This window comes from Aulostomus chinensis, chromosome 19 (assembly GCF_037954235.1).
Source record: "Aulostomus chinensis isolate RoL2024-O1b breed Wild chromosome 19, RoL_Achi_v1.0, whole genome shotgun sequence".
NCBI lineage: Eukaryota > Metazoa > Chordata > Actinopteri > Syngnathiformes > Aulostomidae > Aulostomus > Aulostomus chinensis.
Window position 1 is genome coordinate 19405354 of NC_141338.1, and position 26969 is coordinate 19432322.

Genomic DNA, 26969 nt, shown 5'->3' on the forward strand with positions numbered 1-26969 from the left:
TTGCCAGTAATGCAGGACAGACTACAGTCCCCATAGAAGCACCTCCCAGACTTGGTGCTCACTTGGACAGCTTCACCCCCATCGACCTGTCAGAATTAACTTCTGCAGTCACTTCCTCCAGGTCAGCTACTTGTCTGCTGGATCCCATCCCTACAAGACTACTTAAGGATGCCTTCCCTCTAGTCAACACTTCTATATTGAACCAAATTAATCTTTCCTTAGTCACAGGTTACGTACCACTTTAAGGTGGCTGTCATCAACCCTTTACTTAAAAAACCTTCTCTTGACCCAGATGTGTTAGCCAACTATAGGAAGATATCCAACCTCCCCTACATCTCCAAGATCCTTGAGAAGGTTGTCCTGGAGCAGCTACATGAACATCTGCACAGCAACGAGCTCTTTGAAGCCTTCCAGTCTGGATTCAGGGAACACCATAGCACTGAAACAGCGCTGGTCAGAGTCTCTAATGATCTTCTCATAGCTTCAGACAGAGGTCTCGTCTCTGTACTTGTACTTTTGGACCTCAGTGCTGCATTTGACACCATCAACCACAGCATCCTGCTACAGAGACTACACCATGAAATTGGGATTAAAGGACCTGCCCTAAAATGGTTTAAGTCCTTCTATAATGACCATATATGACCATTCAGGGTATAGCAGAGTTACATATGGTGCACCACAGGGTTCAGTTTTAGGACCAATTCTCTTCATTCTTTACATGCTCCCATTAGGTGACATAATCCAGTGATCCACTCAACTTTCACGGTTATGCGGATGACACGCAACTCTACTTGATAATGGAGCCAGGCGACACAAGCCAGTTTACTAATCTGCTAGACTGCCTGAAAAACCTTAAATCCTGGATGTCTTGTAACTTCTTGCTACTGAAACAGAAAACTAAGGTCATCGTGTTTGGACCTAAACACCTCAGGGACACTAATCAGATTGCTCTAGATGGCATCACCTTGACCCCAAGTACAACTGCAAGGAACCTTGGAGTCATTTTTGTCTCCCTCCCCTTCCAGAAGCTTCCTTCTTCAGTTGTTAGCATTTCCATGTTTCCCACATTTTGTATCATAAACTGTTTTCTTGTCTGTAACAACATCTACTGCACGTCTGTCCGTCCTGGTGAGGGATCCTCCTCTGTTGCTCACCCTGAGGTTTCTCAGATTTTTCCCTGTTAAAAGGGTTTTCAATGGAGTTTTTCCTCAGTCGATGTGAGGGTCTGAGGGCAGAGGATGTTGTTATGATGCCATGTGAGGCCCTTTGAGACAAACTGGTGGTGGAAACGGGCTCTACAAATAAAATTGCCTTGCCTTACATCCAACCCTTCAGCTATTTAAAACAACATGACTACATCATGTTGTTAGCTAGCTAAGCACCCGCAGAGGTAAAATACAGACTGGTGCATTCGAATCTGCTTAGAATTAGCAGAGTGCGGTGCTGTTTCGGTGAATACTGATTTACATTCGTACATTTTATGGTCCATACATCTTGCACCATATAGCCGATGAACTTTGACATGGATTTCAGTTCATTTTTTTATATTTCAGAGAATGCATGGTCATGAAATTTTGGAAAAGTAATTGAAACATTTGTAAAAATGTGTGTGAACTCTGTGTATGGAGAGCATTTATGTACGTGAGTGTGGTGTAAAGTTACTGACTGATAACCTCAATGTTCTCCTGACAGGCATCCATCAGTTAAACAAAGCAATTTAAATTGCATAAATCTTATTATTCCATCAAATTGAGAGTTGTGAGTGCTGCTTTTTTATTTTACTTTTTATAGAAATACACTACACAGACTGGCCCCCAAAACAGAAAGTTCTTGACCCACTCCAAACAACTGGAACCTGATTTGAAGGATGGAACTGATTTTGGCAATAAAGACTGGGGTAGAGGGTCAGACACATGTTTCTTTTATCACCTTTGTGGGTGATGAAAAAGGGCTTCCCCTAGCATCTCTTATTTCTGCACTTCATTTTGAAAGCTGGAGGACGTTGCTACGGGCAACAGTACAAGACAATCATAAACCTCCAGTGCCACAACATCAGTGCGTGCGTGAGGAGCACACCTGCAGCATAAAATGATAGCATCAATACCTTCCCCACTTCCTCTGCAATCCCCCAACACTTATCTTGCTGACCAGTTGTGCTGTAAAAAGTTTTTAAACTGGTTTAAAGATTCATTTGCAGCCCCGGCTCCATCACAGGATCTTTCTGTGTGGAGTCTCCATGTTCTCCTGTTCCTGTGTGGGTTCTCTCTGGTACTCCAGCTTCCTCCACAGTCCAAAGACATCAAGAGGGGACGAGGCTGATTGATACTCTAAATTGACTGTAGGTGTGACTGTGAGAGTGAATGGTTGTCTGTCTATATGTGTTGGTCCTGAGATGGACTGGCGACCGGTCCAGGGTGAACCCCGCCTCTCGCCTGAAGGCCACTGGGATAGGCTCCACCCCCCCACCCCCCCCGGCGACCCTTAACAGGAATAAGAGGTAGAAAATGAATGGATGGAAGGATTTTTGTTTGCAGTTTCTCAGTATGAGATTCCTTATCAATGCTACTGGGAATTCCCCTCTTCTTTCTTCTGTCTTGTCACTGGACTTTAATACATTTAGCAGTATTTCTTCTTGCAACTAAAAGTAGACACACAACATTCCTCTTATTTTGTGTTGACAGAGCTATAATAATATATCATTTATTATCTTGCTTCTGTTTTTTCTAAAATTTACGCTGTTGTGCTGCATCATTTAGAGCTCCTGCTTCTGAAATAAACTGAATTCCTTTGAGTTCATCCCCTGACCTTTTATTAAGTACTGTCTTATAAAGAATTATACGCCTGCAAGCCAACCAGTGAGCAGATGAGTCATGAACACAAAACATTTGATTTTGTGCAAAAAGTGAACAGGAAGTCTGAGAAAAAGGCGCAAGAATGTCGACATAATTATCTTCGGAGTTCAGGAACTACTCACCCCATGGGCCATTGCAAACAATGCTTCCGATCCTGTGTTGCTTACCTACTGTTTAACTACATTCCCGACCATTGTTGTCGTTGCTCGCTAGCTTTTCACTGATATACCACAATATTCTGTGTTCCTGGAGAGTGAGGAAGATCACGTTTCTGCAGCCTCAAACAATAGCAGGAACACAGTGAGGAGTTCAGTAAACAGCTCCATGGTAACACCTCACTCAACCAATCAGAGACGCTGTAGATTTCCATTAGGATTGTGGGTATTGTAGTATTTCTTCTGAGATCGTTATCAAATTCTGTTTTCTGGAAATCTTCTCTTCCGCAGCCTTTAAAACAAGGTTGGAAGCCTTCAAACCTGAGGCTCACATCTCAACCTGCTTGCTCATGGTGAGTCGACCTCGGTTGTTTAAATGATTATGGCTTACAATCAATTCCTCTATAAAGACGGTGACTGGAAATGCTGCATAATGATGCTGAGGCTGTTGGTGAGGGGGTTATTTGGTGGCTTCGTGTTCTGAATGGATGCTGCAGGATTTGTTCTGGTGTACTTTGCTGTGCAGGATCCACCTCCAGCATCTGGCTCAGCAGGTCCAGGAAGGCTGCCAGGTCATCCAGCTCCAGCTGTCAAAGTATGTCTGTCGGGCATCAAAATACAGCAAAATGGTTAGAAAGTCAGAAAGAGTGGTCTTGTTTATTCTCATGTTTAAGTTGGGAAAAAAAATTGCTTGTGCAACCTACCACAGGGAGGGTCGATGACCTTCAGCCTCAGTGGCTGCCCGAAGTGGTCCACCTTCACCGCGTTCTCAGCCTTTAAATCCGCGTGGACGATCCTGTGGCTCCTCAGGAAGTCCAGAGCTGTGGCGAGTTGAAAGCACAAAAATAATATCTTACTCTACTGCAGTGCAGTGCAATATTATGGCAGATCATGTCCACCTCCTGGTCAGCAGGTGTCGCTCTCACTGTTGCTGTACTGATCTATGCTACCTTTGCGAGGTTGACTCAACTTCCCACATGTGGTCAGAGTTGAAGTAGAAGTAACAGCAAGCAACCATGGAATCTTTCATGGTATAGTAACAATTAGTAATCCTCTCTAAAAGTTTTGCGCTCTCCTTCCCTTTGCTACTGGTACGCTGTCGTTGTCTTTAATCATATTAACAGCAACAGTCTCATCAGTGTCCCCCTCTCCGTGAGCTCCAGATCCCAAGTTACTCTGAACGCTGGAGTACGAGGAGGCGGTAAAGATCCCATCTCCCAATCTGAACCCAGCGCTCAGATCTCCCACGATGAAATATTCTGTTGAGGGAAACAGAAAATATAAAACTGTTGTTTCAACCTGACATATCTACTCTCAAACAAGAGATGCGGTACTGGGGTCGTACATTTAAACATCCACAACGTGCGCCTGTCACAGTGACCTGGACTTTTGACACAAATACCAAAATCATAAGAGTTCATTCTTGAGTCCTGGTGGACATTCGCACCAAATCGGAAGAAATTTCCTCGAGACGTTCCTGAGATGTCACATTTATGAAAGTGGCACTGACGAACGTGCAGACAGACTGACTGACTGACTGAGGCCTAAAAACAGTCTTACTCCAACAAAATATTAAACCAGGAGAATGTTTCATTAAAAACTAGCTGACACATAGTTCTTATCCTTTATCTTCAATCTGACAGAGAGCTTTTAATGAAAGGAAGGGAAACGATTCACAGCAAACTTGGCAAAAAAGCTTTAGTAGCTCACTAGCAGCAAGGCATGCTAATGCTAGCAGTACCTGCTGGCAGGGAGTGCTGTTAACAAAATGCTTTTACACCAACAAACCAATTAGCCAGCTGGAAACTCATGCCATGTGTACAAATTAACATTTTTCAGCAAAACGAAGATGACAAGTGTGTTGTCACTACAATTACTCCCAGATGTCAGAAATGAAACCACAGCATTTTTGTTTGCATGTGTTTTTCTCTCGTCCAGCATGTTCACCCGAGTTGGAATTCCAGTTCGCCAGTCAGTGTCCTTGAAAGCAGCGATGGAATTGGCAGAATGAGAAAGATGTTGTTGTCAGGTGAAGTTAACGGGTAGAACTGCTGTCGTTCTTGATGCTGTTCTGAAAAGACTCCCAGGAACAGCTGCTCTAGAAACGCTCAAACACTGGGTCTTGAAGGCACTTCTTCAAGGGGGTGGGAGTCTTTGTTGCTCTCCATCGTGGATTTGGGGAAAGTTGCATATACAATTAACAACAGAACCTGAGCTTCCCCATCTACATCACATGGTGCGAGCAGACGGCCTGTTTGTGAGGCCGGTTCCCATCAGTGCTTTTGCAGGTCTTTCAGCCTGAGACATGATGAGTCAACCTCACCTGATACAGAGATACCACTGATAGAGAGCAGAAGGGCTGCTGCAAATCTGAGGACAGCCACTGCTGTCTTCTCTTCAGAGTGGTAGTAGTAGTAGGCCAGATTCTTTTAAAGATCAATCCTAACATGGCCCCCAGAAGCTGTTACAGATTTAGGGCACTGAAAAAGTTATCATTTTTCAATCTTCATTGGCAAGAGACAAACTTTCCACGATCACAGAATTGCTAGAGATGACCCAAACATGTCACTTTCTTGGACGCCGGCAATGCACGCAGCAGTTTTGACATCAATCAGATGAAGAAGTTGCTGAGGTAATTGAGAAACAGACCTGCTTTAGCGGAAAGGAGAAGTGTGGGTCGCCTCCACCACTCAGAATGAGTCCAAGATAAGCAGAGTAAATGAACATTTTCACTCGCAGGTGTCATTTCAAGTATTGGCGGTGTGGTTAACTCCCCTTTCACAAAGATCCCTGGGATTTTCTCTCAAAAAAACGGTGACTGCCAACAGTCTCCACACTTGAATATCTGATATTGAGGAATGATGGTTTTGATTTGAAAAAAAAGGAAACAAACATCTGTCTGGAGACAACCTTAATAAGACCCTTATAAAAACAGAGAGGCGATAGTTATCAAAAAGCCACAGACGTGGTTTCCAATAAGTCCACAGCACATCTGAACTGTCCATCTGCGGGCGACTCAAAACAAACCTTATTGTAAAAGCATCTTTTCACAATCTTGTTTTTGTCCAGTCTTCGTCCTGGGAGAAGATTATTGTGGCTTCTCAGAGACTTTCCTCTGCTTTTGTTATTTTCTCTTTCACCGCCCGGAGAGGAAATGGACCACACTGAAGATGCCGTCAAGCGTACGTGGTTCTGAATTAGGCCTCAAACATTTTGCCATACCTTCAAAATACCTCAGTAAAAAAAAATAAAAAAATCTCATTAAGATGTCTGCAGCTCGTGGTCTATGGTGTCAGTGACTTTGGGGACGTGTAATTAAAGTAGTTACGAACAAAGAACATGGCGGGGCGCAGCTCAAAGGTGTTGTCATTCGTCTCTAAATGAGTTAATCTCCTCCTGCCCTCAGAGCCGCGCCGCTCGGCGTGTGGCTGTTGAGGAGTCGCATTCGAAAAAGGAACGGTTTTCAGTTCGTTCTGATCACCTGTCTGTCAATGTCGAACTCCTTCCTGGAGAGTGGAAGTCCTGCCGGGTTCATAACAGCAGTTTTTAGCTGTGCTTGTTGAAGGGTATGCATGCCGGGCTGCTGCTAGCCTGGGAGGCAGCCTCTCCCATCTTTGATGGAAATCACTGAAGCAACAACATTTCAGCACAGTCCGACAGATTTCGCCAGCAAAAAAAAAAAAAAAAAAAAAAAAAGGATTTTTTTTTTTTCTATGTTAGGTTTTTGCCTTGGCTGAGGTGTGCGGCGCAGTTCAACAGTAAGTTTCGTTTGTAGAAGCTGTTAAAACATCTGCAAACATCTGGCTTGTTATTCCAACACACTGTGGAGGCGCGTGGTGTGGCATCAAGAGGTCGTGGACATCATTTTCCGTGAGATTGGGTGGCAGGCCTGTCGATTCTTACTGTTAACTATTTAATTGATCATTTAGTATTTATTATTAATTATTTCCAGCCTTTTCACCCTGGTTTCTGATCTTCTTTGTATTGTATATATTGTATGTGATTTTTATCTATTTTAATTTTATTAAGTAAGTATTACTTTATTATTACTTCACAATAATAGTTTGTAAAGCACCTTCCATACTAAGACTAAAGCTCGGAGACCCTTTCCAACAAAGAGAGAAGAATATCAGCAACCTGTGGAGAGGACATTCAAATCCCGTAAAGACAGAAGATAAAGATGACATGAGTTTACACAAATCGGACATAAAAAAGATGTTCATTTGCCAACCTGTTCAGTCTGAATTAATTCCTACATATACATAAAATCGTCCGGATCTTAAGCAAACGCAGGTGGGCTCTGCAGCAGCCGTCTGGCAGCCATAATTGGGGGGCTCGTCATCACTCTGCAGCCCAACTCGAGAACGTCTTCCTCACCTCACGGCTGGACGGTTCTGTATGTTCTCCTCAAAGCTATCAATGCTTTGACACGTCAGCAAGAAGCTGGAGCCCCAGGAATCATGTGTTCACTTTTCTTCTGTTGTTGTTAACTTGTAATCCCGGTTTAAATCCCTGATTGAACATTGATGCAACACAGTGACCTTTTATCACTGACGCCGCAAAGAGCTTCATGGGTGGATAATCCATCCTTGTTGTTTTAAATGGCAGCCATTTTGGATTAATGTTGTCTTGCTGTCATCTGTTCAAAGAATTCCCACTGTTTCATTGTCAAGGGTCTGATATCATCCGCCACATTCAGAGCGAATTTAATTAACTTTGTGAAACAACACACTTGAACGCTGAAGGAGTTCTACTCAACTACCTTTTAATGCTTCGAGGTAATTTCCTGAACACAACAGGAGAAGCTATGATCAAGAAAACAAAGAAACTATACAACGTGGTCAAACCTGTGCCCCTCAACTGCTATAAAAGAGCAGGATGGGATCTCATCTCATCAGGACAAGAAACAAGAGCTGTGAGAAGATATTCATCCAGCAAGCCAAACCCTCGCACCTCCAGGAAGCTCTACACCATGAGACAGTCCCTCCTGTCCCTTGCCTTCGCTGCAGCACTCTTGTTGGAGTGCTATGCTCTGTCAGCGGCGTCACCTGTTGGCAAGACCGAAGACAGCTCCTTGGAACAGGACACTTTCATTTCCCTGCCAAGTGATGAGGAGACAGAAAACAGCCTTGGCGACACAGATCTGATCGCTGCGGGCAAAACCAGAGGCCAGAGGGTCATCGTCGTGGCTGACCCGCGTCTACTGAGAGACCTGAGGGTGCTGCACAATGGACTGTCCCTATTCAAACGGAGAGCCGATGACAACATGGATCAGAGAGACGCCAGTCCAGAGCTGAACATTCCGATGCTGAGGCGGGACACCATGAGGTGCATGGTGGGACGAGTGTACCGGCCATGCTGGGAAGTCTAGGACTGTTCGCTCTGCTTTCCAAAGTGCCAAGACAGGGAGGCCACATCATTTCCCGCTATGTGCTGAGTTGTAACATATTCTAAAAATCTGTGTATCTGTATTTAAAATACCGCATCTGTGAGAATAAAAACTAGTATTGTCGTACACCTTGAGCATGTCTGGTATCTCCGTCTTCTAGAGGAGCTGGCAGGTCGGCAGTGTTTCAGAGCCTGCGTACAAGTGAGTACCTGCCATCTAGCCTACACATTCTGTTCAGGGCGAGCTTAAAACCAGCTTTGAGAAACTCTGACCCTTTCGCTCAGCCAATGCGCTTTGGAAATGAGTTTCTCTCTTCAGGGGGAGAGCGTTTAGAGAGCAAAGGGACCTGACTGCTGTTCTCTGATGGTATCTTTATAGATTCTCAGCAGAAGGACGATCAGCCCCTTTAAATCCGACTGAATTACATCCTGAGACGACAGCGTTTATGAAGGGACAGTTTGGCTTCAACACAGCAGCTGATGGACCACCAGCCACAATGTTCACTACTTTGATATGGACAAAAATCCCTCAAAACAGCTAAATGCAAGTCTTGATTACTGCATTCAGATATGTTTCATTAAGTTCAAGTTGAAATTGAATTCAAATTTGCTGCATTCCTGTCAGAAACAAAAGGAGGCGTTGAGACGCTAACTTGTCCTTTTCTAGCATCTTGAATTCTCTCTTGCCATATTTGCAGCAACAACAGTGTTGATTTGTTGCTCGAAAAACGTTAATTTTGTCACTCGTAGCTCTTCTTTACGAAGACGGTGGCCCGCATTCGGCCCAGCTTGCTCGTATTTCCTCAGGTTTAGATGATGCTCTTGGGAGGGGTTTTCCAACTGCTCAATGATTCAGGAATTAACGAATTAAAAAAAAGCGTTTCTCAAATTTAATCAGCAAATCGCAACTTTTAATCAGAAATCAGTGCGGAATCGTAAGCGATTAAGCCAAACTCAATCAGATAATTCCAGCCATGCAATCTTTGTGATTGTTTAGACATCGCTGAATCAGCAAAAACAGGGAGAGCGTGTAAAATCAGTCCGTAAATGACCAGAGACTGGAGACTTTACAGTGCGCGGTTGAAATATGCATGGATGTCTGTAGAAAAGGTGTTGTGCTGTGACCTGATATGCATGTTCCTTTTTGGAGAGGCACAACCCCCAAACTGTGATGGACTCTGGCTTTTGGACTCGTTGCCACACTCCGGAAGGTCGTCTCCGTCGATGGTCATGAGCACACAGCGTCAGTTTATTCCGAGAGCTAAAATACTGATTTGTCTAAACAAACAATGCACATTTCCACTTTGTGACTGTCTTTCCCAAACGCCTGAGTCAAGAAAAAAATGAACGACGCTTCCGGTCACTGTTGAGATGAGGCTCTGTAAAGTTCATTTATCAAAAAGTTTGCCAAAGTAATCCGGAGCAGGTGTGGTTATGATGGCTAAAGCTGAGTGACTGTTCCGTGACGTATGATGATGCGGCGCTGCTCAAGGAGTCAGGGATCGCGCGTGTTGGGCTTAGGCCCGCCCACTTCATGCAACGGAGTCTTTTGACTTTGTTTTGCACGGTAGAAAGTCAAATATTTAAGTCCCCTCATGTTGTTTCTTTGAAGAACATCGGACCTCATTCATGAAATGTTCTTAAGTCCAAATTAGTTGTACCTTCGCTGGCTTTATTTTAAGCCCTGAAATCAGGCTTACAGACAGGAAGCAAAGCCTGATAGCCTTGCTGATGGTTACAAGAGGTAAACAAAACATGTCAGGAGCCAGGCGTCATATGACAATCAAACATCATTGTACAACAGTGTGACAGCATCAGAAATGAAGAGACACATGTACAATCAGAGCCAGGTGGCGAAGGGTTGAATTATTACCGAGGTTTGATTGATTGATACTCTAAATTGACTGTAGGTGTGACTGTGAGTGTGAATGGTTGTCTGTCTCTCTGTGTTGGCCCTGCGATGGACTGGTGACCTGTCCAGGGTGAACCCCGCCTCTCGCCCATAGATGCTGGGATAGGCTCCACCCCTCTGTGACCCCTAACAGGATAAAAGGAAGAAAATGGATGGATGGATGTTGAAAATACATTTTCTTTGGTTAAAAAGACTGTAGACTTCATCTGGTTGATCGTGAATGTCTAATAATGTGAGAGGCGGTTGTGTGGTCAGCTGAGGTTCTCTAATCTTTGACTGAAGCTTGTGCGACATTCAAAAACTCCATACTTTGTTAAACCGATGGTAAACAGAGTAGAAATATGTGCAGGAGATGGAGTTTACTACGCCGGATGAATCCCACAGCAGCAGCTCACTCCAGCCAGATTAACCTTGACTCGAGTGGATGTGGAATTACACAAAATAAATGATTGCAAAATGATAGGAAAGTTTGTCAGTCGGTTTTTCTGTTTGGCATTCTTTACTCTCCAAGCGCTCTGCCAGAAGTTCCTTGGCAGTTATGTAAAATCCTTTAAAATGATGACAAATTATACAGAGAACCATTTGGCCTTTACATTCCCCATGAGAGCATGCAATTCAGATAAACGTTTAATGGGAAGGTGTTTCGTTTTATAGATAATCCTCGGAGACACATCTGGGAACACTTTAGTGGCAAAATGTTTTTTAATCACTCCTTGGATATACTGGATCTGAACTGACCTAACATGAATATTACTGGTTTGATGAATCTACTATTAAATAAAGCACCACCATTTGTTTAAAAATAAATAAATAAAAAAAAGACAGAAAATCAGAGAATATGATCATGGGAGTAAATTAATTTTATATAAATATTTTTCATCCGTCATAAACAAATGAATGAGGACATTTCTAGCGAAGACAGTACCTTGTATAAAAACTACACAGATCCACAGATCTCTGATCCAAAAAACTGGCATACTTCATATTTTACTCATCTTAATCTGAAACTCTCACTTCCAAAGACGCGTGAATGATGGATGACCGTGTCACGTTTCATGCCACCTTTGTTGTCGCTTCCCTTTTTGTGCCGTCGTGTTTGTACGCCGTTTTTATTTGTCGGCTAAAGAGGATGTATCATGTTAGCATTTTGAATGCTGAAAAACACAGAAACATCACAAGGGAGCTTGCGAAAATTGCGATGGTTGTAGCCTCCACATGTACGTCAGAGAGGAGGAGAGCAGGGACGGTTGGACAGACTGTGGCAGCAGCAGACCTGCAATTGTCTGGAACGTCTGAAAGAGCTGACGCAGTGAAAGGAGGTGAACACATGAGGGCTGATTATAGCTGGAAAAGAGTCATCTGTGTTTGGTTTCTCTGCATTTTTGTGTTTGCTCAACAGTATTCGCTTTGCGCAGTTTACAACAAATGGTCTTCAGCCTCATTGGGGTACCTCAGGAAAAAAAAAAAAGTGAACATCTGGAACCCATTTTTGGCAAAGTGATTATTCTGTCTGAGCTGTCAAGATAAAAATCAGTGTATTGTTTTATACTGAATTTCAGCGACAGTATTTATTTCATTTTCACACTGTATGCCTCTGCAATCGGCTGAATGCCACCTCTCGTGTTGAAACATCTCGTTCAGCGAAAAAATGAAGAGGGATCAAGCACTTTGTGACAAAGATGCATAAATTAACGCTCCACACTATCACTTTTTCTTATATAGAGCTTTTCTTGTTGGATGCAGTCACTCATCTAAGTGGTTTATCCAAATGTTGTGATAGAAAAGTTACTCTAGGAGTCTGTTCATGCTACTACTACTGATAATCTGCAGCATTTGGTCGCCAATGACTTTGCGTGAGTAAGGAATACTTAAACCAAAAGGTGTTTCTTGCCTTTCCAGTACTTAAAGCTGGGTGTCCTGAACAAGATGTGTCCCCCCCCCCCCCCCCGCATTACGTCATCCTGACTCCAGAATGCAGAAATAAGGATAATATCGACGTGTTCTTTATCCAGTTACGTCCAAAAAACAAAAACAAAAACGTAGGTTCAAAATAAACTGTAACAATTCCCCTTCAGTGTTTCTTCACGGTTGCGCTGACCACAACCAGCTCGCGCTTGTTCAGGGTACCGCTGAACTGAAAAGTGTCATAACTTGTTTTTAGCTGAAATCTGAAAAGTGTTGGTGGGTCGCGAAGCATCCGCAGCTGGGTGAAGAAGGCACGGACCACACCTGACGGAGCGCTGGAGTTGTAAACTGACATAGTTGCTCGTTCTGCTGTTGTCTGCGGTTGTGGCTGTTTTTAGGCATCAGCCGCAGGCTACTTCTGCATTCTGGAGTCACAAAGAAGCGATGCTGGAGCAGAGAAACCATCTCTGTGAGCTCAAGGCACCTATTTGTGACTAGTAAAGGCAAAAAGGCTTTTTGGGTGATCACTTGAATGCTCCCACACACAGAAGAAGGCTCTTACCTCTTCAATGATTGTGAGGAGTTGCTTATCAGCATATGTGCACACAGGTGCTGCACCAGCATCTGCACCGTCAGACCAATGGTTTTTCAACAGGTCCATCAGGGCAGCCTGTGTGTGTGTGTGTGTGTGTGTGTGTGTGTGTGTGTTGTTGCACGGTGTTATGCCCTCTCAGTGAACTGAATAAAAAAACAGCAAAGAAAAAGGTTGTAACGTTTCCAATCTGATTGTGGCCTAATTCCAGTCCAGACAGGCAACGCTGCCCACATCTCCAGATGTCCCGCTAACAACTGAGGTCTGACGTCACCGACGGTTGATTCATCCATTTGGAAAAACAAGGAACTGATCAGATTGTTGCAGTCAGGAATAAGAAATGACTAATGACAATCCCCCCTCACTGAACATTATATTTCAAACTTAACCATTCATTTTTGGGACTCTTTCTTTCTTATGTTTGCCACCCACATGAACCAAACCTTCCAGACTAAAGGAGCCATTTCTTCTCACAAACTCCATATGACGGTGAACAAAAGGAGGGAGGGATTGGTCAAATAAGGGAAGAAACTGAAGCTGAACTGGAGCCGGAGGACAATGTCTCAGAAAAGGAGGGAGTATGGATCCGGGTTTTGATCCAGATTGTTATGACCGACCAACGGACAACAGATGGTGAGGAAGAGGAAGCGCCCCTGAGGACGAGGCCCTTGAGGACGAGGCCCCCGAGGACGAGGGGCCCTTGAGGACGAGGCCCCCGAGGACGAGGGGCCCCTGAGGACGAGGCCCTTGAGGACGAGGCCCCTGAGGACGAGGCCCTTGAGGACGAGGCCCCTGAGGTGACATTCCAGTCTAAACTGTTCACATTGCTGTTTTGGATTTCTTGTTTCTTCGTAATTAATGCTAATTAAGGAATGTGACTTCACTGCAGTTCCTCATGTTAACCACTGGTGTGAGACACAGAGTGTGCTCACATAAACATTCATAAATCCATCACGGTCAGAATTTTTTCTTTTGGTGCTACCAGATTATTCAAGCGGTCACGTCGTCTCGTATTCTTTATCGGATAAAGCTTCAGTCGGCTATGAAAAACCTGACGATGCGCCTCGTTTTTTTTGCCTGAGCGTCCATTTTATGCAGTGCAATGATTAATCTTATTTCTTTTATTTCATTGAATTTGCACGTTGGCGGATGCGGCACTGTAAACCCAGAGGGAAAAACAAAAAGGGAACAGATTCTGTAAAAATGTAAGCACGGCAGGCAGCAGAGGTGGTAAAACATATTTTTGGCACGAGTGAAGCAAACAAACCTTAACAGCGCGTCGCCATTTCCTGCTCAGACGGCTCAAAGCGGGGCCGATTTTTCTTTTCAAACAACTTCCCCATAATGACAGGTTGAAATGTTGTCAGCAAAGCAATTCTGAAAACTCGACGTTTTGAAAATAAGCAGAAAATAACATCATGACCTTGGAGAGAAATCTGACTATTGACTGAATCATGTAAAGCGGGCTTTGTCAGGTATCCCACTATGGAAACACAGCAACTCACGTGAACACAATTACTGATTGTTCACCGTTATTGGCCGACTGTGTGCAAGAAAAGAAGTGGCTGCGAGCTCATAAATGTGCTGTTTTCGTTTTTTTTTTTAAATAAATGGATATTTTACATAAACATGTATTGATTAGTACACGTCGTAGATCAGGAATGAATCAGCATTTTCTTTGCTGAGGCCATTTTTTATACGAAGGATATATTTCTATTACATGAATCGCATTCATTGGAGTTTTATTTTCAGGAATTTTTTTCAACTGAAAAATGCTTTCATAATGATTGATTGTTGCCGGTGAAACAGATACATGCTAATGGTATTTTAAAGCTAACGTGCTCCACCATCTGTCTCGCACCATGACGGCGGGATGTAAGTGCAGTGACAATGACTGGCTCTTTGTGAATGCAACCTGATATTGAAACCTAATTTGGTCAAACTGGCTTCTTCGCTCGCTAATATGATCAGTCTCGTACAGTCTGGTCAACCGGTTACATGGCATGTGGCGCCAAAAGGCTCTCCGGTGTCTGCAGTTCCCTCTCAGTCAGTTTAAATAATCAGTGTAACGGCTCAATATGTCTGAGTCTGACTAGCTGTCAATCACTGAAACCAAAGGTGAGATAAAATCATCTGACGCAGCTCTATGGTCAAAGAGAATGACAGCTGGAACAGGAAAGTGTTTAAATGCTCACATTTTCAGGAAGCTATCCAGTGTTAATGGACTTTACTTGCGTAGCTCTTTTCTACCTAAAAAAGTGCTTCACAATGCCGCTCATTCACACACTCTCACACCCGTGGCGGTGAAGTGCTCAGCATTGGTCGCTGTACGCAGTCGCGGGGCCCCTCAGTGGAGAAAACGTGGACGATGGGCTGCAAGTGTGGAGGTGATCCGAGGTTCCTACCGGGGCCATCTGTGTGTGTGTGTGTGTGTGTGTGTGTGTGTGTGTGTGTGTGTGTGTGTGTGTGTGTGTAAATTAAGGTGATGAAAGTGTTGTAAAGCACTATGTGTGGTCACAAAAACATATGCAATCAAACCGAGAAAAAGTAAAATAATATCTTCATAAATGTCACCCTGAGCAAAGTAACATATGCTGACTAAGCGAGTATTTAGCATATTTCTGCTTACACCGTGTTTCAACATTTGCACAAATAGTGACATGTCTTGTATAATGCACCAAGGGTTATTCAATATTATGGAATCTCCGGTACCTCTGGTTTATTGCTCCTCCTTCCCTTTACATTTGGTCGGATATTTGCCGCCATTACGTGGAGAAATTAAGAATTTTGTATAAAGCGTGGATGAGCGAACAGGCCATGAGTAAAGTGAGCGAGAGGCGTTCGCTCTTTTTGCAGCATCTCTGAAGGGTTGCAGGCACAAATCTCACATCAAACTATAAAACAACCAGACGTAAATAATAATAATCATGCGTTTCTGTTGTCTTACGGGACCTCTGTGTTTGGTAAATGCACACGTTGACAAAATTACGCACCCCAGATGTCCTCACGTGAGCATGAGGCATGAAATCAGCTGCTAGCATGCCATGCTAGCATGGTGTCACGAATTCAGCCGGTGTCTTTCAAAGAATTATTACTCTGAGTGTGTTTCCGTCACAAAGAACACATTTTCTTGAGGTGGGTTTTTGTGCTCTGTGAGATTTGGAAGCTTTTTTTTTCTGTATATGCTCTGACGCATCATTTAGCTCACATGATTGATCAGCTGTTGCATCTCTGGACAGCGTGAAACATGGCTAATGCTAACTAGCACGAGAGAATAATAACAACTTGCCAAAGTGATCTTAGAAAAATCAAGAGCATCTCCTTCTTTTCTTATTTGGCTAAAGGCGGCGTTTCATATCAAATGAATCAGGAGGTAGGGAGGCCATCTACTTGTTGGAAGATCATGGGTTCTGCCCTCCATCTGGCTCAGTCCCCTGACTCCAAGTGTCCTTGAGCAATGTGCTGAGCCCCAGACTGCCTCTGATGAGTTGCCTGACGTGACAGCCTCCATCATCAGTGTGAGGCGACACTCGAAAGCCCTTTGAGTACTAAAAAGGTGCGATAGCTCATTTGCCCTTCTGCATGTGTAAAAAGACATGCACAACGTAGCACTGAATTAGCCACCCGCTGAGTGTCCTGGTTTCTTCACTCTGAATAGGTCGTGTGTCTTTTTAGTCCATTCAACATGCCAGCGGTGTGTTCACTCTGAACAGACAGGAAGGTTCACAAACACATTTTAGATTTATGGGCCCACACCATATGATGGAGCCCCTGTAGCTGAGACCCTGGGGAGCTACCCTCCAGGCTTCCTGGAAGATCCCACAGATATCAGAGCGGTGACACAAATTCTTACTCCTGCCAATGAAGATCTTTCCAGGCCTCATGAAGTCTGTTGCTCAGAGGATGAGAGACTGAAAGAGTGACAGGGAGACAGAGAGAGAGAGAGAGAGAGAGTCTTGGCAACCACGTTACTTTCTTTTCTCCTTCTTTCCCAGAAATGAGACACAAGTAGACCAGCGGGAGAGTAGAAATACCTCACACTACACTGAAAACACACGTGGCTCATTTCATGTGCTTTTAAATTTTGATTAGCTGCATGGAGTTGGCTGCACTTTGACGTTACTGCCCAAGTCAAGTTGCCGTCCTTCTGGTTTTATCTGTTCTAATATTCAGGGCCTCTGGCAAGGGTCCCCATTGTAGGAAGTATTTGTATGTGCAAAGCCACTCCTACATAACGTCCTTTAAAGTCACGGACACTAGGATGTCTCTGATTACTGTGTGTGTGTGACAGAGTTCATTGGTTCTCACTGGTGTTGACGTTGAGGAGCAGGTCAGGCAGAGACGCGTTTAAGGGACGGTTGCTTTTTACTGTGTTTTTACTTCAATCAGAATTTCCATAGACGGCTCTGGCTGTCCGTCAGTATCAGGCTGATGAAAACTACCAGCTGTCCTCTTTGTCTCTGTCAGCAGTCACCAAACCGGGGCCCTACAGTCCTTTCGAGACGTGACATTCTTTTAAATTAGGTGGAATAAAAAGATTTAGAGAGGCACAAGTGAGAGACAGACCTCTACTCGTGATGCAATTCAAAATGTAATGTCAACTTTTGTGCCCTGACTTTAGCCGCTAAAGAAATGGTTCATTTTGAAAAGCCTTGGGTCATTTTCTTTCTTACTGAGAAGGGAAGTGCAGGAGCACTGTATACACTGAACAGTGTGAGCACATTTGTCACTTAATGTGCTAACCAAACACTACATTTTTACATGAAAAATGGTTATTTATTTATTTTCAATTTTTCTTGTGAATGTTTCTACATCTGAATCTGGATGCTCAAGCAATACTTCAGAAGAGTACTTTGCCTTTCAAGTACCACAGGTGCCTTGAATATTCAGTATCCAGTGTCGCTCCAGAATGCACGTAAGTAGCTAGCTTAAAGCTAATGAGGACCGATGGCTAACGACAGCAAAACTGTCCGAAAATGTCAGTTTACAAAGTCTCTCATGCGTCTTCCAGTTCAAGCCAACGTCTTCTTTCTCCTGTCATTTGTCCTGGAACCCACAAGCTGACTTTGATTTGAGATAAAACCAAAGGAACCACAACACTTCGTGTTTGCCACGAGCAGCAGGCACATTCTGTTGAACCAACATGCTCGTCTGTTCACAGCACTGGAGGTGACTGGTAACGCGTCTGAGAAGTTGTAATTCAAAGTTTTTGGTATGTTTTGATGGCACGGTGGTGCAGTGGTCCGCACTGTCTCCTCACAGCAAGAAGGTTCCAGGTTCCAGTCCCGGCTCCATCACAGGATCTTTCTGTGTGGAGTCTCCATGTTCTCCCTGTTCCTGTGTGGGTTCTCTCTGGTACTCCAGCTTCCTCCACAGTCCAAAGACATCAAGAGGGGACCAGGCTGATTGATACTCTAAATTGACCGTAGGTGTGACTGTGAGTGTGAATGGTTGTCTGTCTCTATGTGTTGGCCCTGGGATGGACTGGTGACCTGTCCAGGGTGAACCCCGCCTCTCACCTGAAGGCTGCAGGGATAGGCTCCACCCCCCTGTGACCCTTAACAGGATAAGAAGTAGAAAATGGATGGATGGATGGTAAGTTTTGATGTTTTTAGCCATCAGTTGTCATTAGCTTCAAGCTACACTTACATGGCTGGCTCCACCTGCATCCCAAAGTCACAAAGAAAGCAGGGGAAAAAAAGTCTCTTTGGGCTCTAAACACCTGTAAAGGCAAAAAAATGGTGTGAAGTGTTGATTTATAACGGTAGATGCTAGTTTCCTTATGTATGGAATTCTTTTTTTTTGCATGTCTTTCTTTCTCTCTGCTGATGTGATCTTTGTTCTCTATATAATCTCTATTGCATTGCAGATGCTTGTATTCCTCTCTGTTTTCAGCAGCGTCACTCCTCCATCAGCAGTCTCCGGGCTTTATAATTCATGGTTACATAATCTAGTGTTCAGAGACACACATACAAAGTATTCACCGAGTTCTCTCTTGACCACCAGGGTCTGCTGGTGAAGTGACCTGCGGGGGCAAGGCTCTCATCCTCTCAGAGCAGAGCGGTGGTCCTCTACAGCTGACTCCATCATCCAGTCCCAGGTGCCTTTGTCTGGCTCCGTGGGGCCGGGTGACATCATCGTCACCCCCGCTCCACTCCTCCCCAGCCGCCTCTAATGGAGGCCCATAGCTGGTGGAGGGGCCTTGTGAATAATTTAGGTGCTCTGGTGCACTTTATAACCTGGCCTGCAAGGCTAGCCGGGACATTCACCCTAAGTGCATTAGTCTAATAGTCCGGGAGGAAACTAGCCTTTATTGACTAATGTAATCAATAAGTGTGCTTCTGTTCGCCATTAAGTCCCTGGAGGTTCCGGTGTGTGCGGGATGAGGTACCAAACTTCCAGAGAAGACATAAAAAAATAGCCTCACATGAAAACATTCTGTGAGGGTTTATCCCAGATTGTCAGTGAAAGCATAAACAGGTGTCTGGAGAGAAACACTGGAGTCATTTTATTTCAATTATTTCTTAACGCTGTTGAGTGAGGAAGCATCGCTGTCAGAAACATCATTTCCCCACGTCAAGGCAAAGAATCTCAAACCACAGTCATTATGTGTCTGAGGCGCCCAATGTTAATGGGGAAAGAGCTTTATAATCAAGTAAATTCAGTGTCATTTTAGCCAGGAACATGGCGTTGACAAATCATGCCATTAGCCGAGGAGGTATTAACTCAGAGGAGGAGCTCACCTTCATGAGGTGAAAGCTGGGGGGAAAAAAAAACCCCACTCCATTTTAATTTACCAAAGTGCTGACTAAGCACTGCACGCAGAGCCCAGTCTTGTTGTTAGCACTAAAAGATTCTGTGCTTTTGGTGAATAAAGTGCAAAACAAAGAAATAAGAATAAAAAAATCCAGCAATTATCCTAAGAGGTACGTCAGGTTTCAAGAAGATACTGGGATTAATGTTGTGGAGGATTTAGGGTTTCATGCAAGAATTTGGTATTCAGTCCTGTGGATGACACTGCAGGTTATGTGGTTTGGTCTGGATTTGTATGTTTTGTTGTCGTTGACACCATTTTATTTATTTGTTTGTTTATTTATTATTTGTGGGTTTTGTCATTTGCTTGATATTTATATTATGTGTTTATTAACATTGATGCATGTATGTCCATCTATGCAAGCTGATACATATGTTTGTTTTTCTTGTTTTGTTTGTTTGTTTGTTTACTCACTCTTTTAGCACGTTTGAAATAAGACTTCAATCAATCTTTTTTTTTTTTTTTTTTTTAATTCCGCCGTGTGTCTCGTTCTGTGTCACTCTGAGGTCCAGCTTGATGGCTGGTGTTGGCGCGTGGGCCTCATCTTAGAAGTAGAAGCTAAAATGGGGTAGTTGAAGCTAAAATGGGGTAGTTGAAGCTAAAACGGGTTAGTAGAAGCTAAAATGGGGTAGTTGAAGCTAAAACGGGGCAGTAGAAGCTAAAATGGGGTAGTTGAAGCTAAAATGGGGTAGTTGAAGTTAAAACGGGGCAGTAGAAGCTAAAATGGGGCAGTAGACGCTAAAATGGGGTAGTTGAAGCTAAAATGGGGTAGTTGAAGCTAAAACGGGTTAGTAGAAGCTAAAACGCGTTGGTAGAAGCTAAAACTGGGTAGTAGAAGCTAAAATGGGGTAGCTGAAGCTAAAATGGGGTAGTTGAAGCTAAAACGGGTTAGTAGAAGCTAAAATGGGGTAGTTGAAGCTAAAATGGGGTAGTTGAAGCTAAAACGGGTTAGTAGAAGCTAAAACGGGTTAGTAGTAGCTAAAACTGGGTAGTAGAAGCTAAAACGGGGTAGTTGAAGCTAAAATGGGGTAGTTGAAGCTAAAATGGGGTAGTTGAAGCTAAAACGGGTTAGTAGAAGCTAAAACGGGTTAGTAGTAGCTAAAACTGGGTAGTAGAAGCTAAAACGGGGTAGTTGAAGCTAAAATGGGGTTGTAGAAGCTAAAATGGGGTAGTTGGAGCTAAAATGGGGTAGTTGGAGCTAAAATGGGGTAGTTGAAGCTAAAACGGGTTCCTAGAAGCTAAAACGGGCAAGTAGAAGCTAAAATGGGGTAGTTGAAGCTAAAACGGGGTAGTAGAAGCTAAAATGGGGTCGTAGAAGCTAAAGTGGGGTCGTTGAAGCTAAAATGGTGTAGTAGAAGCTAAAATGGGGTCGTAGAAGCTAAAGTGGGGTCGTTGAAGCTAAAATGGTGTAGTTGAAGCTAAAATGGGGTAGTAGAAGCTAAAATGGGGTCGTAGAAGCTAAAGTGGGGTAGTTGAAGCTAAAATGGAGTAGAAAGTGGCATCTGTCAAAGCAACAAGCAGTAACGGTGGTAGAATAAAGTAACAGTGCTGCAATAGACTCAATGAAATAAAACGAGCAGGGACACTCACGAGCTGAGTTTCTCTGTGGAAAAGAACATTTTCACTCTGGATTAGGCATGCGATGGCAAGTCAAGCGCTCCGCTCTCATCGTCATCCCAGAAAGCATCCAGGAGTAACCGAGGTGCTCAGCTTTTGAGGCGGTGAGCTCCAGATGTTCTCCAGGCACAGGACGGATCAGGAGGTAGAGTAACGATCTAATCTGAAGACTGTCAAGGTGTTGCACAAGATTCTGAGTGCCTTGCTCCTGATGAGTTAGCTGGCACCTTGTTGCAGGCACCATCAGTGGTGTGTGTGTGTGTGTGTGTGTGTGTGTGTGTGTGTGTGTGTGTGTGTGTGTGTGTGTGTGTGTGTGTGTGTGTGTGTGTGTGTGTGTGTGTGAATCAAGCAGTCCATCCTTTTACCACCACAAAAACGATGGTCCCCATCGGTGTTATTACACATCGCTGTAACGGTAAATGATCAATACGTGCATGACATTTGCTGTCAATCAGGGTCTTTCTTGCATGTTTACCGACCTCCGTCATACGCGTAGGAGGGCCTGTCAAGCAAGAGCACCAAGACTGTATCCTCGGGATTTAACCGGACGTTGCATCCACCGCGGTGGGCTGATGTTTCTTGTCAAGCATGTTGAAATTCTCATTGCTGGGATCATAAACGCAGATTCATTTTAGATGTGTTTTTACTGCGTTCAAATCGAACGCCATTGCTGCAACTCCGCTTCCTGACCATGGCGTAACCGCAGTGACCTGTTCCACTGGTGAGCTCCTGCGTGTGGTCAATCCCGGCTCCGATCTTTTTCAAATCCAGATGTTTGGAATTCTCTTCTTGAAATTAAAATCTTGAAATGAATTCAGAGTTTCTGCGAGATGACCATTGATTTCTCTGTCAATAATCATGGGCTCAGTGAGTCTGATTTGATACGGCAGGTACAAACTGGCGTCACGGCACATTCTCTCATCATATTTAGCTCTCCAGCTGGTTTGCTGGCAGAACAATGGAAACATTAGTTATAATTCAATTAAAAATCCTCAGATACGTTTGTATGTTGTTGTTTTTTTTGTTCATTGCTGCTTTTCATTAACGTAGGAAATGTGCGTGTAAAATCGCTTCATTCACATCACAAATCACGTGTAAAATGTATGGACTGGCATAAAGAACGGGCCAAAAATAAAACTTAAATGAATTATTTTCTCCATGCTTGTATTTCTGTGTGTCCATGGATTGAGCCCAGTTGGGTTTTGCGCAAGAAACCACAGAGGCGGCCGAGCTTCCAGTGGCGCAGAGCCTCTGTCGATCTCCATGTCTCATGCAGACAACAAAGATGTGACCCCGGAGGTTGATTTACAACGTGTCAGCAGCAGCAGGAGCAGCAGCGTTGCCCCTCCTCCCACCCGGCTGACAATTTATCACAGCTCAGAGGCCACTTTTGCCAGGCAGCCTGACTCACCTCACAGGTCAGATTACAACACACTGTCGGTACCAGGGGACACCTCATTATGCTGGGTTTATTAGCTTTAAATTTCAGGAAGAAATGATGACTTCACCTTCAAACCCTGCTGTATTTGTTTGTGTTTTATTTGTATGCAAAAAAATAAATAAAAATGCAATAACAACTGCATTACTTAACTCATAAACCAGCATATTGCTTAGAAGTGAATAACGCACAAACACAACTCTAATCACAGCACCAAGTATGGGATTCACTGGCAGGCATTTCTTCTATTATTACTGAACTCATAAAATTAAACACAAACACTGGCACAGAGTGATTTAACCTCTCATAGTCACTTTGGTATTTTGGTATTTTCCACAGGGAAGTTTTGATCAAAACACAGTGTACTGTTTGATAGCAGTACAAACCGTCTCTGTGTCTTCAGACTGGAACAGGTGGGGGAGAAAGGAGGCAACTACGTGTGCAACAACACCTAAAGGGGCAGAGGATTTTTCTTTCTTTCTTTTTTTTTTCAGAGACACAAGCGGCCAAATTACAACATTGTTTCCTCATCATTGACAAAAGATGATTGGCAAAGAGGAAAGGACTGCATCACAACTGTGGGAGTCTAAAGATTGGCTACTGCACTGGTAACAGTGACGAATACTGACAACAATGTACTGTAACTGTTTAGGTATTCACATGGCCCCAAATCTTTGTCTTCTTATAAACAGGACATGGCTACATGCAGAATCAAAAAGTAAGTGAATTTGTATGTTATAATAACAATAAGTAGTACTTCCGTTCATCATCAGAATAATAATTTGACTCACTCTTTTATATGCGTATTTTTACAGTGTTGTCTTATTCACAGTGGTGCAGTGGTGCAGTGGTCAGCACTGTGGCCTCACAGCAAGAAGGTTCCAGGTTCCAGTCCTGGCTCCATCACAGGATCTTTCTGTGTGGAGTCTCCATGTTCTCCCTGTTCCTGTGTGGGTTCTCTCTGGTACTCCAGCTTCCTCCACAGTCCAAAGACATCAAGAGGGGACGAGGCTGATTGATACTCTAAACTGACTGTAGGTGTGACTGTGAGTGTGAATGGTTGTCTGTCTCTATGTGTTGGTCCTGTGATGGACTGGTGACCTGTCCAGGGTGAACCCCGCTGCTGGGATAGGCTCAAGCCATAAGCGGAAGAAAATGGATGGATGGATGGATGGATGGATGGATGGATGGATGCCTTATTCACCCGTTCTTACTGCTGCTGGAAGCTGCCTCGCTTCAAGAGCTGCCATTCTCACCAATGAGAACCAGTCAGGAACTACATCGCTGTTGGGGCAGACAAAAGCGTTAGACTGCAGTTCTGATTGGTTACTTTATAATGTCACATGGTGGTTTTTACATAGCAGAGGTTCCAGATGTACGTTGTCGGTATGTAGATAAACTTCGGAGCTCACCAGATGTCCGATGTCTCACCTGACGTCTTCCTCCTGGGTCTTCCTGCATGTTGTGCATCGCCTCCAGGCGTACATGCAATGTTCCATGTTCCTTGTTCCTTGTTTTGCTCCCAGGTCCATCACACTCCCGACTTCCTGTTGAGGACTCTCCAGAGTTCTCATGGAATCACTCAGTGGTAGAAAAAACCCAGAGCTGCATTCAAATAAAATGTTGGCTATGCCTCTCCAGACCAGCACGTCTCGCTAAAGCACGCTTGTAGAAGGACTTTGGATGAGTTGAACGACTTGAGGCGGTGTCTGTGTTCGTACATCCAGTCTCTTGTTTATAACGCAATCATCTGGATGGTTGTTCTACTGTTGCAAGCAAATCCATTTCAACCATTTATTTGTGGAGTTTTTAACTGAAGTCACCCAAAATCATCCATGCGGAGGATCCACTCTGCCTCAAGAGCATTTTGACAACTTGTCCAATTGACGGCCCGTATTTCGTGCATTATCTTTTTTGTTGTTGTTGTGATGTCTCCATGTTTCCAGATCTCAGCTTTCCAATACATCAAATGGTAATAAGCAGACACAAATGGCCGGTTTTCACCAGCTAACATGTAAATATAACCAAGGAATCTGTGTAAACCAGTTCATCTGTCGCCAGAGCCAAACTAGTATCCCACGGAATTCCACGTTACCACATCTGGATGTTTGAGGTCTGCGAGGCTATTAGTGTTCAGCTTGTACCTACGTGGCCCTCCGTGAGCTGAACCTCTTTATTGTTTATTATCAGTCTGGCATTTGCTTCACTGAATAAAGCTTTCGCTGCAGAATTCGGAAAGTATGCTCATGAAACAATCTAACAGGCTAGGAGTGAGCCAAACAACCAGCATTCACTGTTTCAGCAGCATTTCTGAGGTGTTTCAAGCTGATGTTCAACACCTCTAGGTGTTAAAAAAAAAACAGAAGAGGGTTCCAGGTTCCAGTCCCGGCTCCATCACCGGATCTTTCTGTGTGGAGTCTCCATGTTCTCCCTGTTCCTGCGTGGGTTCTCTCTGGTACTCCAGCTTCCTCCACAGTCCAAAGACATCAAGAGGGACCAGGTTAATTTGGCCCTGTGATGGACTGGTGACCTGTCCAGGGTGAACCCCCCTCTCGCCTGAAGGCTGCTGGGATAGGCCCCCCCCCCCCCCCCCCCCGCAACCCTTAACAGGACAAGAGGAAGAAAATGGATGGATGGACTCAATCTTCTGATGATGTTAATATTTCTATTATCATCACGTTTTACGAGTCAGAGCATTGGTCTCTGTTTTTACTTCCTGTCATTCCTACATTCCTAATGGATCTGAATCATTTTAGCTGATCTATGTGTTTATTCAGCTGTGTTCTCACATGGCTGATGTGTTCTTTGTATACTATCCATATTGCCTTTGTGGCAGGAGTGACACGTTTTACATGAATAAAGCTTTGCTCGATTGTTTAGCGGGTCAAAGTTGCTGGACTGCAGATTCATTTAAACCTGTAGAGTTGAAACAGGCTGGATGTTGGATGGGTCAGGGTTGGATGCAGCTACTGAGTCTTAGTCTAAACCTCCCATGTCAGGCTCTGCCACAAAGGTTACGGTTGTTTTGGTTGCTTTAGTCTTCAATCATTCCTAATCTAATGCTCCCAGTCTTATGTGGGTTTTCTTGTTTGTTTGTTTGTTTGTTTGTTTTTTTGGTTCTCATCAGTTGTTGTCTCCACCTGGCCCCACCCTCCTGCTTTGTTGTGTCTCCTCTTCCCTCTGTGCCAGTTACACTTGAGCTCAGTGTCACTGTTTCCATCACCCTGAATTTTATCCGCATTTTGAAGTAACGCATTGGAAAAGGGGGACGGAAACGTTGATATTTGATTTTTAAAAAAAAGAAAAAGTAAGGCCTGTCAAAGACCAGAATGCGAAACTGACTGATAAAACCCACTTCAGGGGGCTGTGTTAGCAAGCTAAACATTGAGAGGAAATTGTCAAGATGAAGAAGTCTGCAGAGGGAAGTTGACAAACAAAGAAGCATGGAAAGACACTTCTATCCATCCTAACTGATGTCGTGCCTCTCTAATCATGCAGAGACTAACAGGGCGTTTAATATCACTGCGGATGGTGAAGATCGACTCGTCGATTTGTCTCTGTTACTGATATTTGAAAGTCTCAGAAGTCTGAATTGTCTGTCTGTTTTTGCTTTGATTGAGAGAAAGAGAGAGAGCAATCAGCTGATGGGCGAGAGATAGTAGCTCTTAATTAGAGAGCGACTGGTGCAGCTGGTGATGCTTTCCTGTATTTATTAGTCAGAAATTACTAGCAGAAGAGAGACAAATCAGAACAACACAGACGGTCTGTTTCTCACCAATGTGCAGGATGCGAGCCCAGGCGGAGGCGCAGTGACATCCCAGCAGACGGCGTCGCATCTCAGCATAAAGTTACCAGTGGGTCCCTAAAAACAGCACAATAGCCCAGCGACTGGCACGGAGCTTTACACGGGTCAAAGTGACACTGGGGGGACACGAGCCACTGACACGTCTCCACATGATGTCATCACCTCAGTAAAACAGGTCCCTCTTTCCGTGAGGGTCCGCTGCCTGCCACACAGACGAGCTGCCAGGTGGATTTCAAACCGGACTCTCACTCCGGTCGGGCCAATCTACACATTGTTAGGAATCATCGCTCGTGAACAGAAAATGAAATTTTGTATGGTTTTGACGTAGACAAGGTTTGGATTTAAAAATTGAAGAGTGATTAACAACAGCTGAAAATGCCACTGCATCTCCCAAAAACCTGACGCGCAGCTTCTTCTCTTTGTATTTCTAATCTTTTTGAATAAAATTCACAAACACATGGCAACTCAAAGCCCCCCCCCCCCCCCCCCCA

General features: G+C 44.0%; 1 protein-coding gene and 1 long non-coding RNA gene across 2 annotated transcripts; one reads left to right on the forward strand and one right to left on the reverse strand.

The window, feature by feature from the left end:
* Window positions 1-7979: 7979 nt before the first annotated feature.
* pmchl (pro-melanin-concentrating hormone, like) lies at window positions 7980-8378 on the forward strand. The gene has a single exon (XM_086187200.1). It carries the CDS (start codon window positions 7980-7982, stop codon window positions 8376-8378), a length of 399 nt encoding a protein of 132 aa, XP_086043326.1.
* A 9945-nt stretch (window positions 8379-18323) lies between these two features.
* On the reverse strand, window positions 18324-21429 carry LOC147244302 (uncharacterized). Its single transcript, XR_015110444.1, has 3 exons — window positions 21209-21429; window positions 18454-18526; window positions 18324-18361 (listed from the first exon to the last, which is right to left on the reverse strand). It is a non-coding gene; the product is annotated as an uncharacterized LOC147244302 (long non-coding RNA).
* Window positions 21430-26969: the final 5540 nt, after the last annotated feature.